The sequence below is a fragment of the Cotesia typhae genome, unplaced genomic scaffold, assembly GCF_013202065.1.
Source record: "Cotesia typhae breed Kobodo isofemale line unplaced genomic scaffold, CoteBio_Ctyphae contig_33, whole genome shotgun sequence".
Taxonomy (NCBI): domain Eukaryota; kingdom Metazoa; phylum Arthropoda; class Insecta; order Hymenoptera; family Braconidae; genus Cotesia; species Cotesia typhae.
Window position 1 is genome coordinate 3,853,819 of NW_027423741.1, and position 26,111 is coordinate 3,879,929.

At 29.0% G+C, this 26,111-nt stretch overlaps 3 protein-coding genes across 6 annotated transcripts; 2 read left to right on the plus strand and 1 right to left on the minus strand.

Annotated features, from left to right (window-relative positions):
- Nucleotides 1-309: 309 nt before the first annotated feature.
- On the plus strand, nucleotides 310-4,888 carry Dap (cyclin-dependent kinase inhibitor dacapo). The gene is made up of 2 exons (XM_074241018.1): nucleotides 310-938; nucleotides 3,893-4,888. The coding sequence occupies exons 1-2, from the start codon at nucleotides 338-340 to the stop codon at nucleotides 3,991-3,993; spliced, it is 702 nt and encodes a 233-aa protein (XP_074097119.1). The 5' UTR covers nucleotides 310-337; the 3' UTR covers nucleotides 3,994-4,888.
- Nucleotides 4,889-17,663: 12,775 nt separating this feature from the next.
- LOC141526090 (uncharacterized) lies at nucleotides 17,664-23,639 on the plus strand. Of its 2 annotated transcripts, none has more exons than XM_074240867.1 (4): nucleotides 17,664-17,819; nucleotides 18,490-18,651; nucleotides 20,749-21,000; nucleotides 21,064-23,639. In XM_074240867.1, the coding sequence occupies exons 3-4, from the start codon at nucleotides 20,756-20,758 to the stop codon at nucleotides 22,217-22,219; spliced, it is 1,401 nt and encodes a 466-aa protein (XP_074096968.1). In that variant the 5' UTR covers nucleotides 17,664-17,819; nucleotides 18,490-18,651; nucleotides 20,749-20,755; the 3' UTR covers nucleotides 22,220-23,639. The 2 variants fall into 2 exon arrangements, with proteins under 2 accessions (XP_074096968.1, XP_074096967.1); XM_074240866.1 differs by having other exon boundaries at nucleotides 17,694-17,923.
- Nucleotides 19,116-25,866, minus strand: Pvf1 (PDGF- and VEGF-related factor 1). 3 transcript variants are annotated; one of them, XR_012478960.1, is made up of 6 exons: nucleotides 25,687-25,866; nucleotides 22,713-22,818; nucleotides 20,450-20,658; nucleotides 19,875-19,982; nucleotides 19,513-19,792; nucleotides 19,116-19,299 (listed from the first exon to the last, which is right to left on the minus strand). XR_012478960.1 is itself a non-coding variant. In XM_074240869.1 (6 exons), exons 1-6 carry the CDS (start codon nucleotides 25,864-25,866, stop codon nucleotides 19,170-19,172), a joined length of 918 nt encoding a protein of 305 aa, XP_074096970.1. In that variant the 3' UTR covers nucleotides 19,116-19,169. The 3 variants fall into 3 exon arrangements, 2 of the variants coding, with proteins under 2 accessions (XP_074096970.1, XP_074096972.1); XM_074240869.1 differs by having other exon boundaries at nucleotides 19,608-19,792; XM_074240871.1 differs by lacking the exon at nucleotides 25,687-25,866 and adding an exon at nucleotides 23,567-23,705 and having other exon boundaries at nucleotides 19,608-19,792.
- Nucleotides 25,867-26,111: the final 245 nt, after the last annotated feature.

Sequence of the window (26,111 nt, forward strand, 5' to 3'; positions counted from 1 at the left end):
GCTTGCTTCTCAGCTCAACTATCGCGCCAACTAATTTTGTGACGCAGTGTTGTATTATTGAGCTACGATTTATTCAGTGGGTAACACTCAAGTGGTGTCACGCTGGATTTTTTAAAATATTTCCCGGGCTTTTTTTTTTTATCAACTTCTGAAACAAGAAATTGACCTAGATTTTATTTTTAAAACTTGAAAACAAACTTTTTTTTTTTTTTTTTTTTTTTTTAAAGTATATATAATAGTGATAATAATAGTAAATTATTGTTATTATTATTTATCAATTAATTGATAGACAAATAAAAGACGAGCTGAGATAATTATAAAACAAAGAAGCTAAATAATGAGCGCGAGAGTAATGAATCCTGCGATGATGACTGAAAGTCGTAAATTAGGAGGCGCCGTTGGAGGAGGAGGTGATGGTGGTGGACGTGTTGTCCCAAGTCGTGCTGAACTTGCTAAAGTCAGACGAGATTTATTTGGTCCAGTTGACCACGAAGCCGCGAGAGCTTTTGTTGAACGCGAGCTAAAAGCCCAATCTGTGCTGGATGCTGAACGCTGGGGCTTTGACTTCAGCTTGGGTTTGCCCAGAAACACTAGCGCTCGTTATGATTGGGAAGTCGTCAGCAATGAAGAAGTCGTCCCCGAGCCGTACGCACTCCGAGGCATGCCGTACTTACGCAAGAATGCTCCAAGTACGCCGAGAAAAACCAGCGAACGTAGTGTGTCGTCGGCGAGCCGGCGTTCGACGTCATTGTCGCCGATGAATATGGATTCTGGGCGTCCTAAAGCTGAGAGGACGCCCCCACAAGAGCCCAGAGTTCCAGAAATCGGGGAAACGGAGGTCGAATTCAGAGGAGAGTGTGCGAAGAAAATTTGCGCTATTCCAGAACCTACAACGCCAGTTCTGCCTCCATCTGCGAGGAAGCAATCCAGTATCACCGGTAAGATTTATATTTTAATATTTTCTTCTTTTTATATTAATTAACAGGAAGTTTAATGGAGTATGAAAGATGAGCAAGTGTTCTGAAAATAATGAAATTAATAAAGTAATCGATGGAGTAATTTAATTATATATGAACATGAACACACACTGGTGTTGAATATAAGCTTGATTAAGAATTATGTATCAGGTATTTTAAATTCCGAGGTAAACTTCCGCCAACTGCGTTTGCGTTGATAAAAAAAACTTTTACTTTCTAGATAAAAAAAATAAACGGGCTCAGTATGTAATTCACTATTTTTTTTTTTTTTAAGATTAGAAAAGAGTTTAATACTATAATTTTTTTATTGAAGCTGCAAATAATAAAAATAAATTTAATAACTGATAACAAATTTTACTGTCTGGCAGGATATTTTTGAAGAACAAAAAATTTACGGGATGGAATAAAATAAACTCGGATGATTTATGAAAAAAATATTACGAAATCTGACGTTAGGTTAATAAAAATAAAAAAATTTTAAATAATCTTGATGTATGTATTAAACGAGTGTAAATTGTAAAAGAGTTTTGATAGTATCAAACAAGGCAGTAGGTCAAAGTCAATTCAACGGGTGAATTGAATTAAAAATTCATTTGTTTACGACCCGGCAATTAGAGTAATGAGACATGACGATTTGTGCATCACAGACTTAAAGACTTATCCCCAGCAATCATTTTATATTTTATATTTATAGTATTAATAATAATAATAATAATAATAATAATAATACATTTGATTTGTTTGAAAAAACTTACCTATTATTTTAAATCATCTTATGGTTTGAGACCGCATACAATTAAATGGACATTAATAATTTACAAGCTCCATATTTTTGTGGTTGATTCAACCCACAAGTATTAAGTACATACAAATAAAACAACGCCCTTCGCCCACGCTTCGTTACTATTTCGAGACATGACAAAAGTCTTCGCCGTGTATTGTAAAGTCAAATTATTTTTTTATTTAATTTTATTTGTTCCTTTGATTATTTTCATCTGGTTAAAGTCCACTGTTATAAATATCCAAGCTGCAACAAAAATGAGTCATTGTAATAATAAATCTAAATATATCATTGGTAACATAAAGTTAATGTCATTAATATTAAAATATTCCATGGGATTTAATTTTCCCCACACATTAGAGTACAAAATAGCGTAGATTAAAGTAGTCACGGCAAAAGGATGTAATATCAAGAAAAATAAATAATTTATGTTTATACATTTGTTAGGGAAAACTTGGAATTCGTAACGTACTTTTATTAATGAGAAATCGGTCAGCTGTTACATTAGGGTAAAATTGTGTGCGTGCTCATATATATATATATATATATATATATATATATATATATATATATATATATATAAATTTAAATGTCTGTATAGAGATATATAGATATATGGAGAGAAATAAAACTAAAACGTACCCTTGTATTTTGACGCACCCTTATTTGCACCCCTTGTGTATGCTCATAACTGACCCCCTTACTCTCACCCCCACGAGCGCGTGCTGCCGCTCCCACGTGCATGGGGGTATCAGCTGCGCGCGTATAATATACCCGGGGATTTACACGCCAGACTAGATATTTTTAAAAATCCGAGGGTACGCCAGAGAGGGTTCGATATGAACTTATGTGAACTCTTGACATGTGCTGAGAAGATAAATTTTCGTTGCTCGTCTACTTTAACTTCTGTCACAATTAGCAGAGATTTTAATTTAATACCGTGAAAATAAATTATATCGGCTGTTTTATTAATTAATTTAATTGATTTAAATGAAAAGTTGATTTAGCAATTCAATTGTTGTTTTAAATTGCAACATCTTTTCTGCCCACATGTGCAAATTCTTTGGAATTAGATCGAAGAAAAAACCGTTCGTTGGCCTTCGTTCAAGCATTTAATGCTCAAGTGACCCATATGGTACTTGTTTTTTTCTCTCTTGCTATTGTTCTAAGGTGTCCCGCATGCTTGTCACCACTTTTCAATTGAGCAAATAAATTTCTTGCTTTAAATCAAAGCGAACTTGATATAACTCCAGTTGGCGTGCGCTTTGAGCTAATTATTTATTTTTCTTTTCGGTTGTATTTAAATGCCGGCCTGTAACGAAAATATAAATATTTAATATTAAATTTAAATGTATAATATTAAAAATGGCGTTTGTTTCGCCATCATAATCCATGACCAACCTTAACTTTAACTTTTGCGGATCGTTTCTCTTGCGAACGTGCCCACTCACTCACACTCGATAAATTATCAAGACTTCTACGCGACTCGGCCTTGAAGTTTTAAATATCTAAATATATTCGGTGCTTGTTAATAAACTAGATAATAAACTAGAAACAAAACTAATAATTTTTAGTAAATACCTTGAAGCTTTATTATATTTATTTGCTTTAATTTTATTTTATATTTAATTCAACTTCAATGGCTTTTATTTATGCTTTATTTTTCCAAGGCGACACGTGAGCAAACAAAACTAGTCTATGTATTTGAATAAATATCGACAAGTTGGGGAAGATCAAGATCACCACATTAATTTAAAAGGGTACGAGGGATAGAAATTATTTCTTTTGACAATACAACGACCCTATTATATTTTTTGGTCGCGTGTGTGACATACAGTCGGAGTGGAGGGTTGGAAAATTTTGTACAGATGTCATTTATAAATGTCATTGTCAACAAAAGGAAAAACTCGGCGAATTTATTTATATTCACTGCAATCGATATTTATTAACCACGGAATATTCAATATGTTAAACGAAAAAAATATTATTTTAACTCCAGAATTTACTTTCATAAAATAAATTTTTTTTTTCTGTAAAAATTATTAAGTTTTTTCAAGCAAATCATAAATTTAGAAAAAAAAATTAAAAATAATTACCACTGTAATAAATAATTTGAAAATTGTAATTGTTTCAGATTTTATGAAAACCCGCAAACGTACGTCAAACAGCACGAAGAAAAGTAGTATCGAGCCGCCAGAGAAATTGCCTCGTAACGCGGGTCAGATACGCAGCTAAACTTTTTATTATCTTCATTGGATTGTGTCTTCCTCTTATTTATCATCTAACTGCGACGACGTCTGTTACAATTGTGGCCTTTAAAAAAAAAAAAAAAAAAAAAATATTAACAATAATTAAAATAACTGAATTACTTTTCTACAATAGATTATTTTTGTTCCTAGTTTAATTAAAAAATCAATATAAATATATATATATATATATATATATATATATAAATATAAACATAAATAAATATATTATATTATATTAAATTTCAATAATTAAAAAGCTAATGAACGCGTTCATGTCCCGGCGTCCAGTGATATATCAAAGCGTTCTAAAATACAATTATAATTACGATGATCATTTGTTATTGATAATGATAATTATTATTAATATTAATTAATCAATTGTCTCAAGGTGAAAGTTGAGCGAGTGCCACTAATTGAGGATCAATAATTAATTATATATAATAAGATCCTTTGGCTGTGCCATTCACGTTTTAGATTTATTTGACTGAGACGCATTAAACCACCAAATGATATACAAGAGGATAATTAATAGGTACCGAGTGAAGGATCAAATGATTATTTATAAATATATTAATAAACTTTTGTTTGTTTATTATTTTTTTTATGTTCAATATTCATTGTCTCAAATTCCTCGGCGTTGGTTGTTTATGGGTAATTATTTTTTTTGTTAAATATAATTTAATTTAAAAAAAATAATTGCGACGCGTGGAACTAAAGCGTGAAGAGATTATTATAAAAACTATAATTAATTAATTAATTAATTAATTAATTAATAATTAATTGATAGAGTACTAATTTAAGAGTAATAATTATTGTAAGAAAAAAAATATGGAAAAATTTACTACCTAAATTTATTTGTAATATATATACTTATAACTATACTGTATGTCTTTTTCTTTTGTTGTTTATTGTATTTTTATTTTATTTTTTTTTTTTTTACTATCACTATTATAATTATCATTATTATTTTTATTTTCTATAGACTCGAAGAGAAGATAGAAAATAAAGTTGAGAATAAAAGAGCGAGACGCTATGCGTGACGCATCTGAAACAGCGTCAGTATGTAGTTTTTAGATAAGTATTTTGTTAAGATTTAAGCTAAAGAGTACCCGTATTTCCTTAAGTCTTTTTTTTTTTGACCGTTGACTTGTTGCTTGACTAGTAAAATCCGTTACTTTTCCCTTTCTTTAATTTTCTATTATGATTCTAAACTATGTTCAATTCCGACGATTAAGATGCGGGTTTATTGAGAAATATGTAGAAACTAAGATATAAAGAAAGTCAACGGTAATGCCAAGTAACTATTTAAAAAAAGACATTTAAAATAACCTTTACTACGTTACCCAAAAATAAAAGCATTGATCTCCTGTACAAAATAACTTTTAAAAGTACAGCCGATGCCAAATCTTAATCTCATGAATTTGCTTATTTTTTTATATCTTTATTTGTACCTTATTAAAAAAAAAAAAAGAAAAAAAAAAAAAAAAAAAAAAAAAAAAACTTTGAATTCTTATGATTTTCACTTTGAAAATTCTTACTTAAACAAAATTTATATATATATTTATTATGAATAAATATATTTTGACAATGATTAAATCAAATGGTTCCCCTCTTTTCCTGGTTATCTCGCCGTTGAAATACTAACAAAAAATAATGGTTAACAAACTGAGAAAATATCATTTATCCTTCGGTCCTACTTATACACACATTGGCTTTGAGTCGTTTCTATAAATAATTGTCATTTATTATTATTATTTAATAATTTTCATATTCTGCTTATAAAGTCACAACTTAATAAAAAATTAAACTTTCGAAACGCGTCACTGATCATGTTTCTTTATTGTTATTATTGTATTTTTTTTTTTAAATTATATTTTTTTATTAAAATTTTTTTGTTCATCTCACCTCCCTTGTTCTTATCACTTATTATTATTATTATTATTATTATTATTATTATTATTATTGTATCAGTACCCATTCAAATTTACGTACATATTATACTTCCTTGTATTTCTTATTTCGTCTTGAGATTATAGCCAAAAATACGACTGGTGGTTACACAGAGCTATTTTTTTTCTATTACAATTGAACTTTGTATTTTTTTTTTTTTTTTTGAATTATCTGAAACAAAAAAAAAACATTTAATAATATTTTAATGGCGCTAAATTAATAACTATGTTACTATATTATTACACTTAAATTACTGAGGCATTTATACAAATTTGTATTTAATAAATAAATAAATAATTGTAATAAATATAGCAATAATCTATTACGTTAACGTAATTAAATCAAAATTATATCGAATCTTAATAAATGGAATACTTTGGTAATTTTTTTAGTAACTTTGATTGACATACATAAAATTGTTTTTTAATTTAAATACCTCGACTGTATAATCAAGAACTTGTTTGTCCTTGAGTGACTTACGTCAAATATAACTGAGAAGAACAAAAAATATATAAAAAACTAAAAAATAGCAACAATATTAAAAAAAAAAAAAAAAAAAATATTATCAATGTAACCCTGTGATGTATTAGTATGATCTCAGTAAACATTAATAAAATTAGTTAATAAATAATTGTTATATAAATATATATAAATAAATAAATGTATGCGTGCATGGGTGTTTTTATGTAAAAAGAAAAAAAAAAATTAAATCTAAAAGTCCCACTTTTTTAAAATTGTACAAACTCAATACTATTGTTTCTGAGCGCTTATAATTTTTTGGTAATCAATTCAACTTTATTTTTTTAGCTTATTGACAACACACATTACCGTAATTACTGTAAGAACAATACAATAGATTATTAAAAAGATAATAGTTTAAAAACATAGCAATTAAGAGAGTCTAATTATAATAGATTAACTAACACAAAACTAAATAAAATCATATTGTTTATAAAAAATAAAATATTAAAGACAAATTATTGATATTTAATTTCTTCGTTGTCTTTTTATTTACCCAATCCTTAATTTATAAAATATTATTTAATTCAAAATGTATGTGCTTGAAACTTTAATAAATAAAAATATGCAAAGGGTAGATCAGATTTATCTTTAGAGATTTATCACGGACAATTGAATGTTAAATGTTGCGTACAGAAAAGTTATCTCAATCTTTCCGTGGTATAAGTGTAAGTGGATAATTCGCGGTGTAAGTATGGGTACGCATTACACGGGAAGAACAATCTCTCTTGATCGTGTCAGGGTAAATTGAGACGGCAGGTGCGTGAGTAGAGCACTGCGACAGTAGAGTAACATAAGATTATTTTTAAGAGAAGTAAAGAGGGATGTTACTAGTATGGTATAACACAGTAAAGTCTTATGTGTTACATTATAAATAACAGTCCCCAATACTTGTTAGCTTTTTCATTCATTATCATCATCATTATTATTATTTTATAATATTTTTTTATTTTACTGTACTTTTTTTACATCTCCATTAGCAGGTGTGCGAGGGCTAGCGAATCGATCACTACCTTATAATAGTATACTGCTACGAGGATAATAAAAGTAAAAGAATATAATCTTTTTTAGGCTTGTGATCATGCCTTTGGGGGTTGTTAATGCAATGTAAGAACCAGGAGAAGAACCAGGAGCTCAAGTAAGAATAAGAATAAGATTAAGAAGAAGAAGAAGAAGAAAGAGTGAACCAAATAAGAGTCTGAATAAGGAGCAGACGCTGAGGTGTAACGGTCAAATTTAACCTTGACGGTAGATTGGAAATGAGGACGTACTACTCGACGCAGGATATTCTCGGGATCTTTTTTTCAACGGATTACGCCAGAGTATCCTAAAAATATTTAATATCTTTAATTATTGATAGAAATCATTTCTTACAGGATTATACTTTTTACTTCACATCTATTTTTGACAGTCTAATTATACTGTCAAGAGATAATTAGCCGATTATAAATTCAAAAACCAAAAATTGAGCAGCCGTATATTTATACATATGAAACAAAATTCGAAGCGACTGATAATGGAAAAAGTTTATAAGATTCTAAGGAAATAGAAAACAGGCTTCCTTATAAATATACAAATTTTCAGGTGTTCAGCGTTTAAATAATATTATAAAAAATGAATGCAAAAGCTGTACTGATCAATTTCTAAGTTTCGTTATCAAATTACCATCCGGCACATCTTGCGTCTGCATATATGACCAGTTTTCTGTCAGAAGGAAGCCCAATAAATTCAATATCCTTCTACACGCGTCAACCATTCAAAAAAAAGAGGAAGAAAGTGTCTTAGAAATTGTAACTTTTTTTTTTTTTTTCACTTATAAGCCCTTGTCAGGCTCCTTTTAACGACACGTGGTGTTTTTTTATGGGCCTTAAATGTTGCTGAAATGGTTTCTGTCAATTTTAAACGACTTTTGATTTTTACATTAATACATAATATGAATAATGGGACTTTATTCTTCTTATATACATAATAGGCATTCTTTTTTTTTATATTTTGACTATTTCGGTATTTTGGTACTTAAACTGCGTATTATGGATTATTTATCGCTTTATTTAACGACCCTCAGTTTTAAAATGGAAAATTTAAAATGCTAGACAATAACGCCCTTGTTAATTTTTTTATCAGCTGCTTTTATGTTTATTTAAAAGCTATTATTTATGCAATTCCAGCAAACTGGCACGTGCGATTGATAAATATTCAAGTCAGTTTATTTATTGTGTGGTTCTCGGTTTTAATTAAAATAAATTTTTATTATTTATGGCCAATAATTTTTAGTATTAAAGTAAAAATAATTCAATATTACATTGTTTTTTTAAGTCGTCCTACATTTTTTTTTTTTTATGTCTTCAATACTATTTAAAAAATAGTAAGTTATAATTGGTACATCTTTTGTGTAATTAATACTTAAAATTTCCAAATAAAATTATTGACAGCTTGTTAGAGACTAGTAACTTTTACAGAGTCGTTAAATAATCTAGCGATTCTATAGATGAATTTTAATTAAATGGGAACGGTATTTCTGGGTGAACGATGTACATACAACTACAAAATAAAACGGAGTACATAAAACATAGAGCACGTTCTCTTGTTGCCAAGGCACAACGCGAAGAAGTATCATTATTTTTAGAACGTACACGTAGATGTAATGTGAAAACCTAAATAACTAAACGCACAATGTGTATGATGTTAATGTTTATCAATGATATTTGAGTTTTCACTCACACATCATACAATTTAACAAATTTCTCATATAATCAAATAATGACATACATACAACTCAGTGCTTCATTAACTTAAATTGTGACGTCATATTGCGTAAACTTTAATTCAATAAATATTATTTAGTAGAACAATAATTGGCTTGAAAAATTTTACCAATAGAGTGTAATTTTATGTAAAATTTTTCAATTTTACTACAATTATAAAATCTCAGAGTTTGAAATTTTTTCCCAGCATTTTTAACTACAAACATTTTTTTAAAGTCAAAAATGCCACGAATCCCGTGAGTTCCTCGAGTTGGGAATGAGTAATACAGCGCCCTCAATGACTCTATGAACTGAATCTAAAGTCGGTAACGCGGAAGACCGTCGTAGCAGAGAAAAGGCGTCGTACATTTATATTTCTAAAGGATTTTGGTTGACTTTAAAAGTTTTTCAACCGAGACATTAGGCTTTGGTTGGAAAATATACTAGCGTTTTCCTCAAAGGCGGTAACTCAAAAACTGGCGACTAAAATCGCTGAAACTTAAAGAAATTTCATCCAAAAGCAAACTCAAGAAAATTTATCAATTTTTAATTGATAATTGATGTTAATTGAAAAGAAAATACTTAAAAAGTAAATAAATTTAAATTGAAAATGTAAAGAAAAATTTTACCAATCGGGTAGCGTGTGGCCGGTAGAGCGAGTAGTCTTGCTGACGTCGATCTTAGTGTTGGACTCTAACCAACGGGCGGCCAAACGAATGGCCGACTGAGTAAATCGCTAAATAATCCCGCCGTAACTTCTCCAGAGATACCAATTCAATTTTTTGAATTCTTGACAAAACTCCCAAGACATTTTTTATAAAATAAACTCTAGCCTGAAATAATTTTTAAAATCATCTCCATTAAAAACTAGCTCAAGATCCATCTCAACACGAAGATTTATTAAATATTTAAAAACCATCACTTACGTAAGTATGCGGGTCAACCGAGAGTTTAAATTCCACAGTACACAGCATGTACCGGAAATGACGCTCTAAAAATACAAATAAATAAATAAAGTAAAGTAGATTTTAAAATAATTAGTCAGAGTAATAAGTTTTACGACTTATTAATCAACTAAAAAATTTATGTCATGTTCGTATCTCGTATTTTTCCTCTTTCAATTCGTTAAACAAAAAATAAAGTAAATAATTAACTTACTTATATAAAACCGTAAGTGTAAGAATTTTATTTGTTTGTCTCTCATCTTCTTTGGTTCTTTAGAATATCTTCTAAAGTGCAATCCCCTGAATGTTTCATGAGCGTCGATTTGGATGTCAGAGAATCGACATAAAGGAGTGAGATAAAGAGAGCACCAAAGAAAGAGATAAAAAAATTTTATACACTTTTATAAATATATATATATATATATATATATATATATATATATATATATATATATATATATATATATATATATATATATATTTATAAAAGTGGCTCTCTACTTGTCTCTCATCTCAGTTCAGATGCTGTATGGTGGACGTGACAGAAAAAATACGCCTGCAGCTACCATGTACCATCTCTTTTTATCTTCCTTAGTTTGATAATTGTCTTTATCTCTCTGGTTACTATATAATACTACTACAATATATATAGTAATACGCCGTAATGTTTTCTTCTCTTTTCTTTTCTTCAGGAGTATTGGTTCGATTCGCCACTATACTCCTCTTCTCTGCTCGTTCACCACGTCCAGCCCATGAGCACTTACGAATTACGCGCAGGGTGCAATGTACCTGTTGTTTACCACAGACTGAGTTCAAAGCCCGGTCAGTGCTGCTGATGCTGATGCTGCTGCTGCTGAGTAACTGAGTATAGAGTGTATACAGTCTCACCATCACCAACACAGAAATCTTCAGTTCCCTGCTCATCTTGCTTTTGCTTCCTATATAATACAACCCAACATCTTTAATCTGAACTCTTGGTGTGTGTATACATACACATATCTCTAGATGTACTCACCGCATCAGCTTCTTAAGCCGCCTCGGGAAAGGGGCCCTGGGTCCAAGACAACAACACTCTGCTTGATGCTGACGATCCACCACACGTCCTCTGCAAGGCAGTATGCCTTTGGCGAACTTTAAATCAACCTCCTTTATTTTATTCGCCACATGTATCCTAAAACACAACGATAATTATTATCTTTAAATAAAATATATATATATGGGGCTAATTACTTAACCGAGTAATTTATTTTTAATATCAAATTAAATTTTTGGGAAAAAAATTAATTGATCAATCATCAGCTAAATTAATGGAAGAGTTGAGTTTAAATAGTGGGTATGGTATCTAATGTAACTGCTGAGTGGGTTATTTTTTTTTTTTTTTTTTTTTTTACATCAGTGCTATACGAAGTCAGAGGAAATGAAAATAAGAAAAAAAAATAAAAATAAAAAATAAGTAATATGGACAACACAACACAATGCCGAGTCAGCGGACAAAGGGCGACGTCCTGACGACGTAAACCCAACTAATCGATGCTCTTATCTCGCTGAGGAAGACGATTAATGAGCCCACGTAAATGCATTATATTATTTTTAATAGTGCACGCTAGTTGTTAAATTTTTAAATTAATTGCTTGAATAATTTTACTGTTGTAAAAAAAAAAAAAAATTTGAAAAAAATATATGCACATTTTGTAAAATAATTCCAACTGACAATATATCATCTGTAAATAAAAAGATAAAAATTTTTTGACGTTTGCTATTTTGAGTATCATATTGTTGTATTATTTTTTAAAATAAAAAAAAAATAAATAAACAGTGTAGTGCAAAGAGAGAAAAAAATAAGCCGTAAATATACAGCGATGATGATGGGGCTAAGCTTGCCAAGCTTGGAATAAAAGGAATTATATATTGTATTTTTTTTTTAGGTAGCTCCATATATATTTCACCCACTCATTCGCTCCCGTGTATTTAAAATGCAAATCTGACGGTTCGTAAATCTCTGTTGCTTGAAACTAAAATCAAGAGTTGTTAAAAAAAGTATTATTCATTTTTTAAATCTCAAATATTATCCATGTAATTATATAAGCTTTACTTTTTTTTAATACGAATTTTAAAAATTCAATATTTACGGTTAATTCGATGGTAGATTTTAGGCTCCAAGTAATTACGAGTCTTAACGAGTTAAGGTGAAAAATAAATTTAGTGTGGAGCCTAAAGCGAGTATATTTAAAAAATAAAAATAATAATAATAATAATAATAATAATAATAATAATAAGTAAGAGAGCCAAACAGATTTTAATCTGCTGCGTAACGTCTTGGCGTAATTTATATATTTTTCTTCGTCTCACGTGTACAATTTTTACAACGGCTTGCCTCGTTTTACTTTATATCCCGCTATCTCCACTGGTCTTTTGCGTCGCTTTTATTATATTTTTTTCTTCAACTCCATCTCGTTCCTCATCCTCATCCTCCTCGTCCTCATCCTCATCCTCATCCTCGACTTATTTTTCTGTTATTTTTTCTTTCGCTCATACTACGATTCTTCCAATACCTAATCCTCTGAGTATCTTACGAAGGTCCCTCGTCGGCAAACACCAACTCATAAGCCACTCGTCTTCACCTTTTCTCCTTTTTTAATCACTATCTTCTTCTTATCATCTCCTCTTTTCCTTTCATCATCTCACCCCTCTTTATCTTATTTTTGTGACTCAACTTCATTCTAACTTCTATTCGTATTAGTAAATAAAATTAATCCCGCTGCGTACATGCAACAACTACCGCATGCGTTATAAATTCCTTTGCACCCACAACGCAATATCACATTCTTCCCTGTACTCTGCTTCATTTTCTCTTAAAATAACTTCTCAGAAGTGGTTAAGAAAATAAATAAGAACACGCCCCATACCAGTAAAACCCCAACGAAGTTAAAATATCCAACTTCAGATTTATCTTCAAGATATTTTTTTAAGGATCTCATTCCTGGGAAAATTTTTTCCTATTTTGATCAAGATGAAAAAGAACATAAATTTAAAAAGGAAAAACGAAGTTAAGGTCAAATAAAGTTTTATGATACTTAAATGCTTCGTAACGGTTGGTTGAATATAAATAGATGAAGTTAAATGTAAAATCTTCTTCTATTGTGTCCGTTTCCAATTGATCAGCATATTATATCCATATATATATATATACATATATAAATGTATACAAAACTCTCACTCTCAGAGTGTTTTTATCCTTAGCAAAGTTTCTCGCTTCGTATGTTGGCCTTAGCCCTCTGAGCCTCTACTCTGGCTCAAAGCGTCATAGCCGGTTTCTTGGCTCTTTCATCCCGTCTCCCTCTTGTCCAGTCTTACTCTTTGCTTTACAAACCTCTCTACTTCTTTTTTACTCTCTTCTCTCTCACACATATAAACTTTTATACCGTCTTGTACGTATGTATGTTCTTTTTTCAATCTTATTGCTCTGATCTCTGGCTTTCTTTATTTCTCCCCTTTATTATACACCCAGTGACCAGCTTTCATCTTTTTCTTATTCTTCATTTTTTACACGTTGTCTTCTTATTCTTGGTACCTGCCTCTTTCCTTACTTCGCAGTCAACTTCTCTTCTCAATATTTTTTTATCTTGGATTTTTTATTCTCCACATCGCGTCTTAATGCCTCAAGATTTTTGCTTTAAATTCAGGAGCAAAATAAAAGTGTAAATGTCGAGATAAAAATTTAAATTATATTTTAACAATAATAATTATTTCTTCTTTAAATTTTTATGTTTAATTTTCCATCGGCTGAAGTTTTCTCGTAAGAGCCCTTAAGAAAAACGTATCTGCTCCACTTGAGTCATCGGAAATTCTAGATGGTAATTAGGTTCGTGAAGGCGTACTATTGTACAAGTGCTCGAAGTAAAAAAAAAAAAAAAAAAAAAAGAAGAAGTACAAGAGACTCATGTAGACTCTTGTTCACCGAAGAAAACACATCGATAAAAAAAAGTACTCGTGAGCTTTAAGTGAACACAGATGATCAGAGATACTTCTTCCGAGTAGAGTCCGTTGAACTCGACTACCCTTGTGTTTGTTTTCTAGTCCATTATTTTTGTCTTTACTTTTACTACCATATCGGTCTTTAAATCAAAAACAAATAACAAATATCCGTAAATATCAGGATATACGTAGAAATTTTATTTTTTTAAAAAACAAAATTACTATCTGAAAATTTAAACATAAAATAAATTATTTTATTGACAAAAGATAGTAACTTTGTCGATGACGATAATAATAATTATCATAAAACGAAATCAATACAATAGATAAATGAATATAAATGGTTGATTAAATATACCATAAACCCGCTAAAAACGTCGTGAAGAGTGTCACGAAAGAGGCACTTAAACTTGGATGAGTCGTGTCGTGTCCTGTATAATCTTGAGCCCGTGAAAGAGCTCCAAGAGTTTGTAGTATTACAGTATGGTAGTATGGTGTAGTAGTGGATGCCCAGATAAAGTAAAAGAGAAGAGATGCGAGATGAGAGACTCTATAGTATAGAGCCACAACGTTTAATGCGATTTAAAACCGTGAGTTGAGCTACCCGTGTTACGAGCGCACATACACACAACACACACATACTCATACGTATACATAATCTCTTTTATTTTATTTCTTTCTTCATATTTTTTATTATTCTCTTCTTCTCTACTCGTATCAAATGTGGCCTTGAAGATGCTCTCTGGGGCTTTCCAGCAAACATACACACATCTATATATATACATATAAATGTATAGATATACTGAATGGTTGATGGCGAATACTCGATCCGCACGCGCGAGCCCAAGGCTCCATTTCAGGGATGCTGATGACCAGGCTTTTGTTATTCAAATTTCTGGATATATTCGCCGATATTTTTGTCTAATTTATACGAATTAAACAAACATATATTATCTGTATTATAAACTCCGGAATTCGGAATTCAGATTCACCGCAAGTTGGTAACTGAAAAAAATAATACAATAAAAGTAAATTATCAAAATTAATTACTTAGTGCGTTGATCGTTAATCGTTGATTGATTGTCAATAAAATGAGTGACAAAGTCGCCGGCAGTAAAGCCAGAGACTAATTTCTGATAAGTAAGACATAAATGTAAGTAAACTCCTGTATTACTTAAATATACGTAATTGTTTCGATGAAGAGACAGGTTTAAATATGAAGCTGTAATGCAGAAGTCAACATTGTTGATACATAATCGTTTTGCTGGATGGTTTTTAGTTTGTATCGACAATCAGGATCACGATGATAATGATAATGATGATGAGTCCGCGGCAATTATAACGGGTGACGTAAAAAATCTGGCGCCAACGCTTGACCAGCTACTGTTTCCACTTCCCCTTTAATCGTAGCTGTTTTTTCTACTCCTGTCCCTCGGGCGTTCTTTCTCGATGACAGATGGTCGCTTTCATGGAATTAATCGAAAGACATTAACTCTTCTTGTATTTATATTTATTTCTCTCTCATCAGTTGTTCACTAAACTTTAAATCAGTAGCCGTAAGGATAGTACCACTACATATACCACTATATATATATATATATATATATATATATATATATATATATATATATATATATATATATATATATATATATATATATATATATTATAGCATACTGTAGAAAAAGTAGTACTGGATATATATATGTTTTGAATAATTTTATCGCGTATTAGATTTTATAAATTAGCATTTATTATTAATTTTGGATGAGACGTCGGCTCGACAGCCAAAACGATCAACAGTTCGGTGGACCGCAGACTCGAGAAGAATGCTACGGGGTGTCGGTTTGCATTTGCATAGATTATTCATTCTAAAGGATATATCTTCCTCTTATAATACACGCCACAACACATATGTCTATATAACTATATCTGTATCCATATCTACACGAACATGGACAGATAAAAAATAAAATATATATAAGAGAGAAAGAAGAAATAAAATTCGACTAATGGTCTGATGTGTGATCTCTGATCAGTTACTTTATTTTAAATATACACGGATCAAAGATCTTGAAAAAATATATTTTCGTCTTATTTAAACTTTTTTTTGGTAGTCAGTCAGTTGGAGAAAATATTTTTTAACATGCAAGTCTTTAAACGACATCGAGGGAAAGGTTGTTGACTGCAACCAAAATATATTCATGGCGAATCAATTATTGGATCGAAAATCGAGATGACAGAGAAAGAAACTTGCTACGGAGATAAAATGCAATAATAAAAGATGATGATATGATAAAAAGAGAGATATATCATATAGGGTATATGTATAAGTGTATCGAAAATTGGAGAGAAATACCCGGTGGGTATATAGAGTATAATTTTATAAAAAAGGCTGATGCACGGAGCACGGGTGATGGCGAGAAGCCACCCCGTAATTAAAAAATTGCAAAGTTTCCTTCTGGAGATCCTGATGCCCAACCCTGCACACGTCCCAAATAACAACTGATGCTGATGCAGATGCTGCGTGTGCTGGGACGTAGCTTCCGTACAATTTCAGAGCGGTTTAAAAATAGCTCTAAAATAATTTAACACGAGAGTGTATACGGGAATGAATGTATCGAGGCTGCAACTTACGTCTTATGTCTTGGGTTGGTTCTTGTTCCAAGTACACCCGTTGTCATGATTGTATAGGACCCTACAGCATTTACACCGTACACCGCCTTCTTGAGAGCTTCAAACGAAATTAAAGACACACAGCAACATCAAGCACAGGCTGGAAAAAGAGAAAAGATCTCCAGGGCAGCAAGTGCTGATGCTGCTCCGTATCTTGTCTTGGGACTCGGGGCTTGGGACTCGCCCGCGAGTGATCGTTATCGTGTCGAACCAATAATCATTCTAATTCAACCAAATTACCCTTCTACTCGGGTCTCTCTACATGTATCTTCAAAAGTTGCGTGAAATTCACTGATCTACTTTGACATGACAAAAAATTAAATTTCTCCATTCCTTTCTTCTCTTTGTATAGAATACAATGTTGTAAATTTGCATTTTGCATGTTTTTAACTACGCTTTTACAAATATTCGTTGAAAAAAAAAAAAAAATTACTACAAATATTTCAATGGTTGGTAATTATTATATTATAACTCATTAAATATTACTTATTTTGTATTAAAATTACCCTGTCACCTTTTCACGGGTATAATTTGTGTTTTTATTTTATTTTTCAGTATATTAAATTGCAATTACCAAATTGGTATGAAAAGACATTTACTTTTTTTTTAGTGTGATACTGAAAATACTTTTGATATTTTATTTATTTTTAGATTGAAAAATTAATTGCTAATTTAGGGAACAATTAAAAATATTTTTATCAATTACTTTGTTTTTAATCATCACATGGACGTTAAGATTAAAAACACGTAAGGCATGTTAAAAAATAAGTGATATATACTTGTAAAAAAAATTAAATGGCAACACCATCTAGAGTGACAAGTTCAAACTAAAAGAATTTTTTTCCAAACCAACGCCAACAGAAAAACAAAATGGCCGTGTTGTATTACACTTTCCCGCCAATTTATCACATGATTGCATCACCGCGGCATCGTCGAAAAATTTGCCACACCTCATAAAGACGTAAATAATCGTAAATAGATAAAATAACAGTAAATATAACAAGGTAATTGTATTATTTAAATAATTAAATTGTCTGAAAAATGCAGCAGCCAACAAAACGTATGAAAACTTCAGATTCACATCTTAACGCAATTGCATCGTCAATTGGTAATAAAAAATTCATTTTATTATTTATTAATTGTTTTATAAAAATAATTAGTTTAATAATTAGTAATTGGAAAATTTTTGTGAAGTTTCTTCAGTGTAAATATTTTTTATAACCTAGAAATTATGCTGAAGAGCACAGAAGGCTGATACTGACAATCATCATGTAATAGTTATAGTGTTTCTAAAAATTCTTTCACTGAAAAATAAATTTTCTTTTAAAATATAATTAAAACAATTATTATTATATAGCTGTTGAATTTGCTTTTGTAGTAATGATACTGAAGTTGACAGATAAAAAAATTTTTTAGATATTTATAGGAATTAAATTATATAAAAAATTAAATTAAAAAGTTTCACATGTAAAACTTAATAAAAATTACTAGTGAAAATTATTAGAAGCATTTTTTTTTATTAAAAAATTTTTTTAAATTAACAGCTGACTGCTAATTTCAGTATTATTTGTATTAATAATAAATTTTTCAAATGTATTCTACTTTCACTGCTATAGAAAACAAACAACAAACTAATTTGTTGATTTCTAATTAATTATTCTTTTGTTTTTACAGAAGCGATTGGACACCTTGTAAAATCAATTGGACAGACTCACGATTACTTTTTAAGAGTAAACAAGTTAGTTGTGAAACACGTTCGGGATCAGGAAGAATCCAAGGTTGCTTTGAATTTAAGTACGGTGGACACCAACGAGCCATAGAAAATAACAAAAATAAGTAAGTTACAAGGTTAGATTTAAATTAAATAATAATTGACATTTATAATGATAGTTATTATTATTAAATAAGTACTATGTAATAAATATAATATAAATTTATATTTTTAGGTATATTTGTTAAATTTAGGTATTCGCTAGCTATCACAACGTGACTTATAAAAAAAAAAAAACTTAGATACTAAAAAAGAAAAAAACAATACGATTGAGATACTTAAATTTATAATATAAATACTTAAAAACTATTTAAAGACTCAAATACGTACATATTTTACAATTGTATCCTTCTAAAAAGACAATTTTCTTACAATTACTTTAATGTATTAATTAATATTAGATAAATATAATAAATATAATGCTACATGATCATTTGTGAGTGATGAGAGAGACATTAAGTAATTATAACAATAATAATTAATAATAATTGCTTCCGCATAGTGATAATTTGATTTAAAGAATTTACAATTAAATTAAACAAAATAAATTTAATATTTAGATAAATTATATTCATTATCATTGTTATTTATAAATTGGTTCATCTTTATGCTTTCTTCTAGGCATGATGTCTGCAAATATCGGTGGTGTAACTTTTTTTTCATTTGCTTCCCATGTATAATAAGTATCTCTGCTTCTGGGTTTTAATTGGCAACTAAATAATTAAAAATTACGACTTTATTTATATGTTAACATCAAAGTTCGTCATTTGTTAGTTGGTAAAAAATATTTTATTAGTTATTATAGTTAATACAGTCATTATAAAATAAAACAATTAATCAAATAATTAATTATTAATTGTTGAATAGCGGTTAGTTGTTACTTTAGTTAGTTAAACTATATAAATAACGTTAAATACAATTGTGACCTTTTTAAGAATTAAATCCCCTTCACCAGAATAGAGTCCGCACTAAATCTGATAGAAAATAATTAGCACAATTATATAATTATTTAATTACACACCGGCAAGTATTTTTGTCAAAGTAGAGTCCCTCGTGACACGGTTCTATCTCTCGACACCCACATTCACATTTATCAGAGTCCCATATCTTAATATGGGAATTGTTTTTGCACTTTGCCTCATCATCGGTGTTTGAACAAATACATCTGCATTCATCTTCTATATAATCTTGCTTATGATTGCATTGCTGTAATTTTCAAAGTTATTTTTTCAATAAGTCATTACTCTGAGATTAATAATTTATTAAGTTATAATTAGTTGTGACTTACATTAGCTGTTATACTGCATTTGCATGTACAATTGTCGTGTACTTCCACTGGTATTAATTCCTTGCCTTTATAGGCTAATGTAAAATTAATATACTTTGTTACTGCGATCTGTAAAACAATATGTAATGATTATTTATTTGAAAAGAAATTTTTCTGCTCTCTTCACCATCATGCAATGTAATCTTTTTTGATTAAATTTATTTAAATAAATTTAATACTATTTATTTTATATTTGTATGTATATTACCGCTTGACGTTAAATAAATAAACAAATAAATTTAAATAATATCTGCAAAGAGAAGATAGATTTAAGAGAATTGAAAGAAGAGAAAAACATAAAAAAAAAAAAAAAAAAAAAATTTTAATTTTTAATAATTGATAATTTAAGACTTGTAATCTCTATTTGTACACCTGGAATGTTATTTTAGAATCACCCTTTTTGCTTCAATTTTATTCTCATTAATTTTATTTTGTAATTATTGAATCATATATATGTCTAAAAATAATTTTATTATTTGTCTATTGACGTCCAAGCAATGTACAATAATTTAGGAAAATTTTCAATTTAAAATTACCTCGTAATTGACTAGTCGCACCTCAGTCGGCTGACAACTTAGTAGTCTATGATTACAACATCCACCGCATCTCTTTACTCTGGTACAAGGAGGAAAGTATATGGCTGCTGGATCTTCTACTCGTAGAGTGAGCGGTACTACTTGAAGTGCCGGCGTACAAGCGGCTGGTCTTGCTAATGGTGCTGATGCTCTTTCTACACCCATTCGATCTATAAAAATTAATCAATATTTTAATTTCTTTTTTTTTTAATTTTTTAAAATATTAAATTAAATGAAAAATTTTTTTATTTTTGTTTCAGATAAAAAATGTCTGAAGATCTGTCCCAAGCAGTCTCATTTGCTAATAGTTATTTTGCACTAGCTGATGGTATGGTTGGTGACTTGGATAATTATTTAGCTGAGGACGTTATTTTAGATTGGTTTGGACAGACTATTAAAGGCCGAAAAAATGTATCAGAATTTATGAAATTTCAAAGTATTAATTCAAGACACATTATTGATGAAATAAATCCCAGTTCTACTATCGAGTATCGCAAAAGTCGTCCATTAAGGTAAGTTTATTAGTTGATGGTTAAATTAATTGCATTTTTAATAAATTAAAATTTTTTTTACAGAAGAAAATATTATTCAATGGGTGGTTGTGCAACTAAAAAAGCACTTGCCGACGATAATGAAGACAATGGAACTTGGTACAAGAGAAAATGTTATTCTGAAGGAAAAATGGACACAAGTGCTGACGAAACAGATGAAATGGATGTTGAATCCGAGTGTATTGATTTTAAAAAAGCGTCTGTGGAATTACAAAATTACAGTAATAAATTAACGTTGGCTGTAAATGATTTAAACTTTGATAAATTGAAATTAGATTCACACCCAACAGCGACTTCAAAGCCGCCTGAGCAAGTTTGCAATGCCAAGGACAATGTCAGTGATGATGATGATGACGATAAAGACTACAATGATTCAAAGTTGAATGAAAGCCATTCAACCGAGGAGTTTTTAATCAAATTAGAAGCACAGCCGACTAATTTTAATGAAATAAAGCAGAAAATAAACGATTTAAATGAAACAAACAAATCTGGTTGGGTTAAAAACGAGCATGGACAAGGAGACGGACCAATGAATGAAAGTATTAATTCGATGAAATATGTCGAAGTCTGTGGTGTTATAAAATCGGCTCGCTTTTTCAGCGCCAAACAAATACGAAAAGATCTACGTCAGCGTCAGTGCCGACTCCAAATAGCTTATTCAAATAGAGATATAAATTCCAATTCATCTGCTAAAACTGAATCAATACAAACAAGGAAGACTGAAGTTGATAACGTTGAGTCAACCAGTGCAATGCTGGCTGATGACGTTAATAGAAATTGTTATAGTAGTAGTAGTAGTAGTAATCATTATAGTAATAGTAATAGTGATAGTAAATTACTAAGTTTACAAAAGATTAGAGAATTAGGTAACAAACTAGTCCCCCATGATGAAAATGCTAATTATTCAGATAATGACGAAGACTGTTATAATAATGATCGGAATAAATTTCTACGATGTCTGGAGCTACAAATTACCGATAACGACGTCAAGGTGAATGAGAATGATTTTGTTACGCCTAACTATAAAAGACAGGAATTCACACTTGATAACAGCCCCAAGATACTGTTTAATGAAAATGAAACCGGTCGCGGTTTTGTATTCAACTATATTATACATCTTATTATTTATGAAAGTAATACCAAATGTAGGCTCAATCTTTCTTATGAGTTTGATGGTTAAAAATATTTCTTCTAGTAGTTATTTTGTTTTTATTAGACTTTTTAGCGATCGGATCGTTCGTATTTATTTATTTATTTTATTTAATTTTTTTTTTTTTTTTTTTTTTTTTTTTTTTTTTTGAAAGAAAATCAGTACATTTGTGATACTAATTGAGACTACATAATGGACATTAATACAAATGTACTTGAGAATACCTTATCTTTAAAATATTTGTGATTAAAGCAGAAAAGTAGGCTGTTAATGATGAACAAAAAAAGAATTATCAAAATTAAGGCCAAGTAATTTTTAAAAAGTAATTTTATGTAATTGTTTAAATTTTCTATGAGTAAGTGAAAAAAAAAAATTCTTTTAATAGATATGTTAATTTTTGCTAGCAATTTTCCTATTACTCATCCAGTTTGTTTATTTATTTACTGTTGGATTTTTTCTTAGTTTGTCGATGATAATAATTTGAAGTTAATTAATAATTTTTAATGAGTACATTTTCACTTACCGGCTACGAAAGAGGGTTTTTCAGATTCCGGTACTCCCTTAACGATAGAGAGAAAATCTTCAATGGTATTAAAATTTTGCATTTGTTTCGCTAACTCTATTGATTTCTGTAACAATAAAATATGATTTTTTTTTTTTAACTAATAGTTTAAACAAACGTCAAAATAAGTAATGGTTCCCTTTAATCTTTACAATAAAATGAGTCACTAAAAAAATAAATGCAAAGTAAAAAGAAAAACTTATAAATAAATGTTATCTTCATATAAAAAAAAATACTGATAAAAATCACAACCGGAAACAGCTTTCAGTTTTATTTGATAGCTAATCAATAAAACGTGACAAAATGTTTCTTTTTTTTATATGCAATTTAATAAACAATTTTTGTGACGTATTTAATTGTCATGTGCCTTTATATTTATATATTTATATACATATAACAGATAAATTTTATCATTATTGGTATCATGTATTTTTTAAATGATGTACCAATGGTTTATCACTATCAACATAGCCAGAAATGATAATTTAATGACTCAGAGCAAAATAAATACTTGCATGACTAATTTTCAAGTAGAAAAATTTTTATTTTTCATGCTGCGGTCAGTAATCTGACAAAATAATATATTTACTTTGAAAATTGTTCGTAAAACATAAGATTAATTGATAAGTCTTAATAGAACTTAAGAATAACTAAAGATGATAATTTTTCCTCTTGTCTATTTTAATATTTCCGTGAAATTTTTCCACGTACGTGATAATTTCGAAGTTTAACAAGTGATAATTTATAGCAAGTGTAAACAGTCAAAAATATTAATCTAAAAGGGAATTATTAAAAAAAAATGAAAGAATAATTACTTTAATAATTTGTGCAGCTGTTTCATGTATTGTTCCATTTATAGCTTGTAAATAAAACATTTTCATCTTATTATTCATTTAGATTTTTTAATATCATATATCAATTTTACGAAATTTATGGTAACGTGTTTCACACGTGGTACAATGTCACATACTCGAATAACTTCTGGTACTCTATTGTCTATAAAATATTTAATGCTTAGTTTTTTTATCTTCGTTTCACCAGACTCTTAAACAATTTTTCTTTTGTTACATTTACAATCTAACATATTTATCATTTTTTTATCTTTTCGAGTAACAATATCTCACGTATTCAATAATATAATATAATTATATTTAAAGTATTACTTTAATTAAATTAAAGTCCACGATTTAAATAACTCAATTTTATTACGCAATTCTTTAAATTTTTATAATCAATCAACCAACTGATAAATTGTTAATTAATATTACGTTGTATTTGATCAAGTATTATCTAATCCTATGAATAAAATAATTTATAACTTCAAGTCAAATAGAATTTACATAATATAGAAATATTTTTTGGCCTTTGCTGCAGAATTGGACCGAAATATCGGCAATACGTGACAATGGTTAATCTTAATAATTTTTAAATTATATTGACGTAATGCTAATAAAAGCCAGACGCTTCTTAATAAATATTTAACAATAAAATATTTTTCTTAGCTAACAAATGCCATTCCAGTTAATAAATTACATAAATTTTATTCCATTGATATATTACACTCAATAATTAATTTATAAATAATTAATATTCTTCTTTAACTTTTACTAATTTTTATTAAAATACTGAATTGAAAAAAAAAAAATTAATCATTAAATTCCGGTATTTATTTTTATCTGAGTAAGAGCCTTTCACCGCACGCATGTTATTCCAAGAATCAGCCTCCGGTTTGCCAATTAAAATAAATATCTGATTCTGAGAATATTTAAAAGTAAACTTGTTGATAAAAAAAATAACATCCCTAAGCTATGACTAATCTGTAATTTATTTCACACCAGCAATTAGCTATTCACATCAGCTATTAGTTAATAACTTACAAATTTAATTTAATGTACATAACCCACTTGCCGAGTGTGTATTTACAAAATTTATACATTGATCTACATCTGTCATATAAGTAATTTTTTAACACATAAATTGTCAAAGTATCACCTTAAATTCACGTAGCTTGAATTTCAGTTATGATTACATCTGTTTCAATTGATAATAAATCATTAAAAATACAAAAATACCTTACACTTAATGATTATTTTTAAAAAATATTAAATAATCAAATTAAGTCGTATAAATTTAACAACCATCAAACTTATACTGATTATAAATAAATTAAGGTCGTTCATTCGCTAGACAATGACAATTTATTGTATTAATTTATTATTATTTTCTTTCATTATCTCCTTATATAAATATATATACTTCATTCATCATTCTTACAAAAGATAAATTACTTACTCAATTATTTTTTTTTATTTAATTTTACAAAAAATCTGGATGCAAATTGGTGTGCAAATAATAAAAATTATAATTTAGAAAGTACTATGGTATTTCCCACAAAGTTTGTATAATCACTTGCGTTGATGATCACGTGATTAGAATTGATAAATATAAATGTGTAGGTGCATTTAATATAAAATAAAATAATAATAATAATAATAATAATAATAATAGCAGTAAATAAAACAGGAGTTTGTAATGACGCGTTACTGGTCTCTATTCTATCCTCGACATTATTTATGCTCGGACTTCGAGGTCATATGTGATCCACGCAAGACGACAAAACTTACATAGGAATGAGTTGAGGTGATACAGCAGATACACATTTATTATCATCTATATATTATTTAATCTCACACCATTCAAGTTTAGTTTTATCAGTTAAACCATATGTCTCAACATTTAAAAAGTTAATTGTTATTTCAATTAATTCTGCAACTTAACTATTTAATTGACAATCATTTTTTTTAAATGCAAGTTTTTAAAATTTTTTACACAAAATCAAAACATTTAGCGTTGTAATTGAGCATTTACTCAAATTATTGTAAATTAACGGAGATAATCGTAATTTATAATTAAAAATAAAAAAAATATAATTTACCGCAAGAAAACTTTGTTCAGTTGTTGGATTATTTGGACTTGTGATTACTATTGACCTTTGATAGCTTGCAGGCCCGGGAAACACAATATCACCTTGATCCCCATAGTAATAAGTACTTTTACTATTAACTAAATCGCAAATAATTGCTATTATTAACACAATCATTACAACTTTATACATTTGTTTATTCTTTTAATATTTTTAAGTATTTACTGGTTACGCAAATTAGTCCTTGATATATTAATTATATTATATTATTATGAATAATTTATTAAACGATAAACAGTATTATTTATAAGAAAATGAGTTTAAATAAAAATAACGTTTAACTAAGATACTTTAAAATAGCGCGGACAAATTCCCGCGGTAGATTCAAAATAATAATATTTAAATACTTGATAGGTAATCATGTGTACAGCGAGAAT

Bases quoted from the DNA above. Each gene is read 5' to 3' on its own strand.
- LOC141526090 (XM_074240867.1), top strand. From the start codon at position 20,756: ATGTCTGAAGATCTGTCCCAAGCAGTCTCATTTGCTAATAGTTATTTT. The intron at 21,001-21,063 runs GTAAGTTTATTA...TTTTTTTTACAG, and splicing joins CGCAAAAGTCGTCCATTAAG to AAGAAAATATTATTCAATGG.
- Dap (XM_074241018.1), top strand. From the start codon at position 338: ATGAGCGCGAGAGTAATGAATCCTGCGATGATGACTGAAAGTCGTAAA. The intron at 939-3,892 runs GTAAGATTTATA...TAATTGTTTCAG, and splicing joins GAAGCAATCCAGTATCACCG to ATTTTATGAAAACCCGCAAA.
- Pvf1 (XM_074240869.1), bottom strand. From the start codon at position 25,866: ATGTATAAAGTTGTAATGATTGTGTTAATAATAGCAATTATTTGCGAT. The intron at 22,819-25,686 runs GTAAATTATATT...TTATTGTTACAG, and splicing joins CTGAACAAAGTTTTCTTGCG to AAATCAATAGAGTTAGCGAA. The intron at 19,300-19,607 runs GTGTGTAATTAA...TTAATTATTTAG, and splicing joins TTTGACAAAAATACTTGCCG to TTGCCAATTAAAACCCAGAA.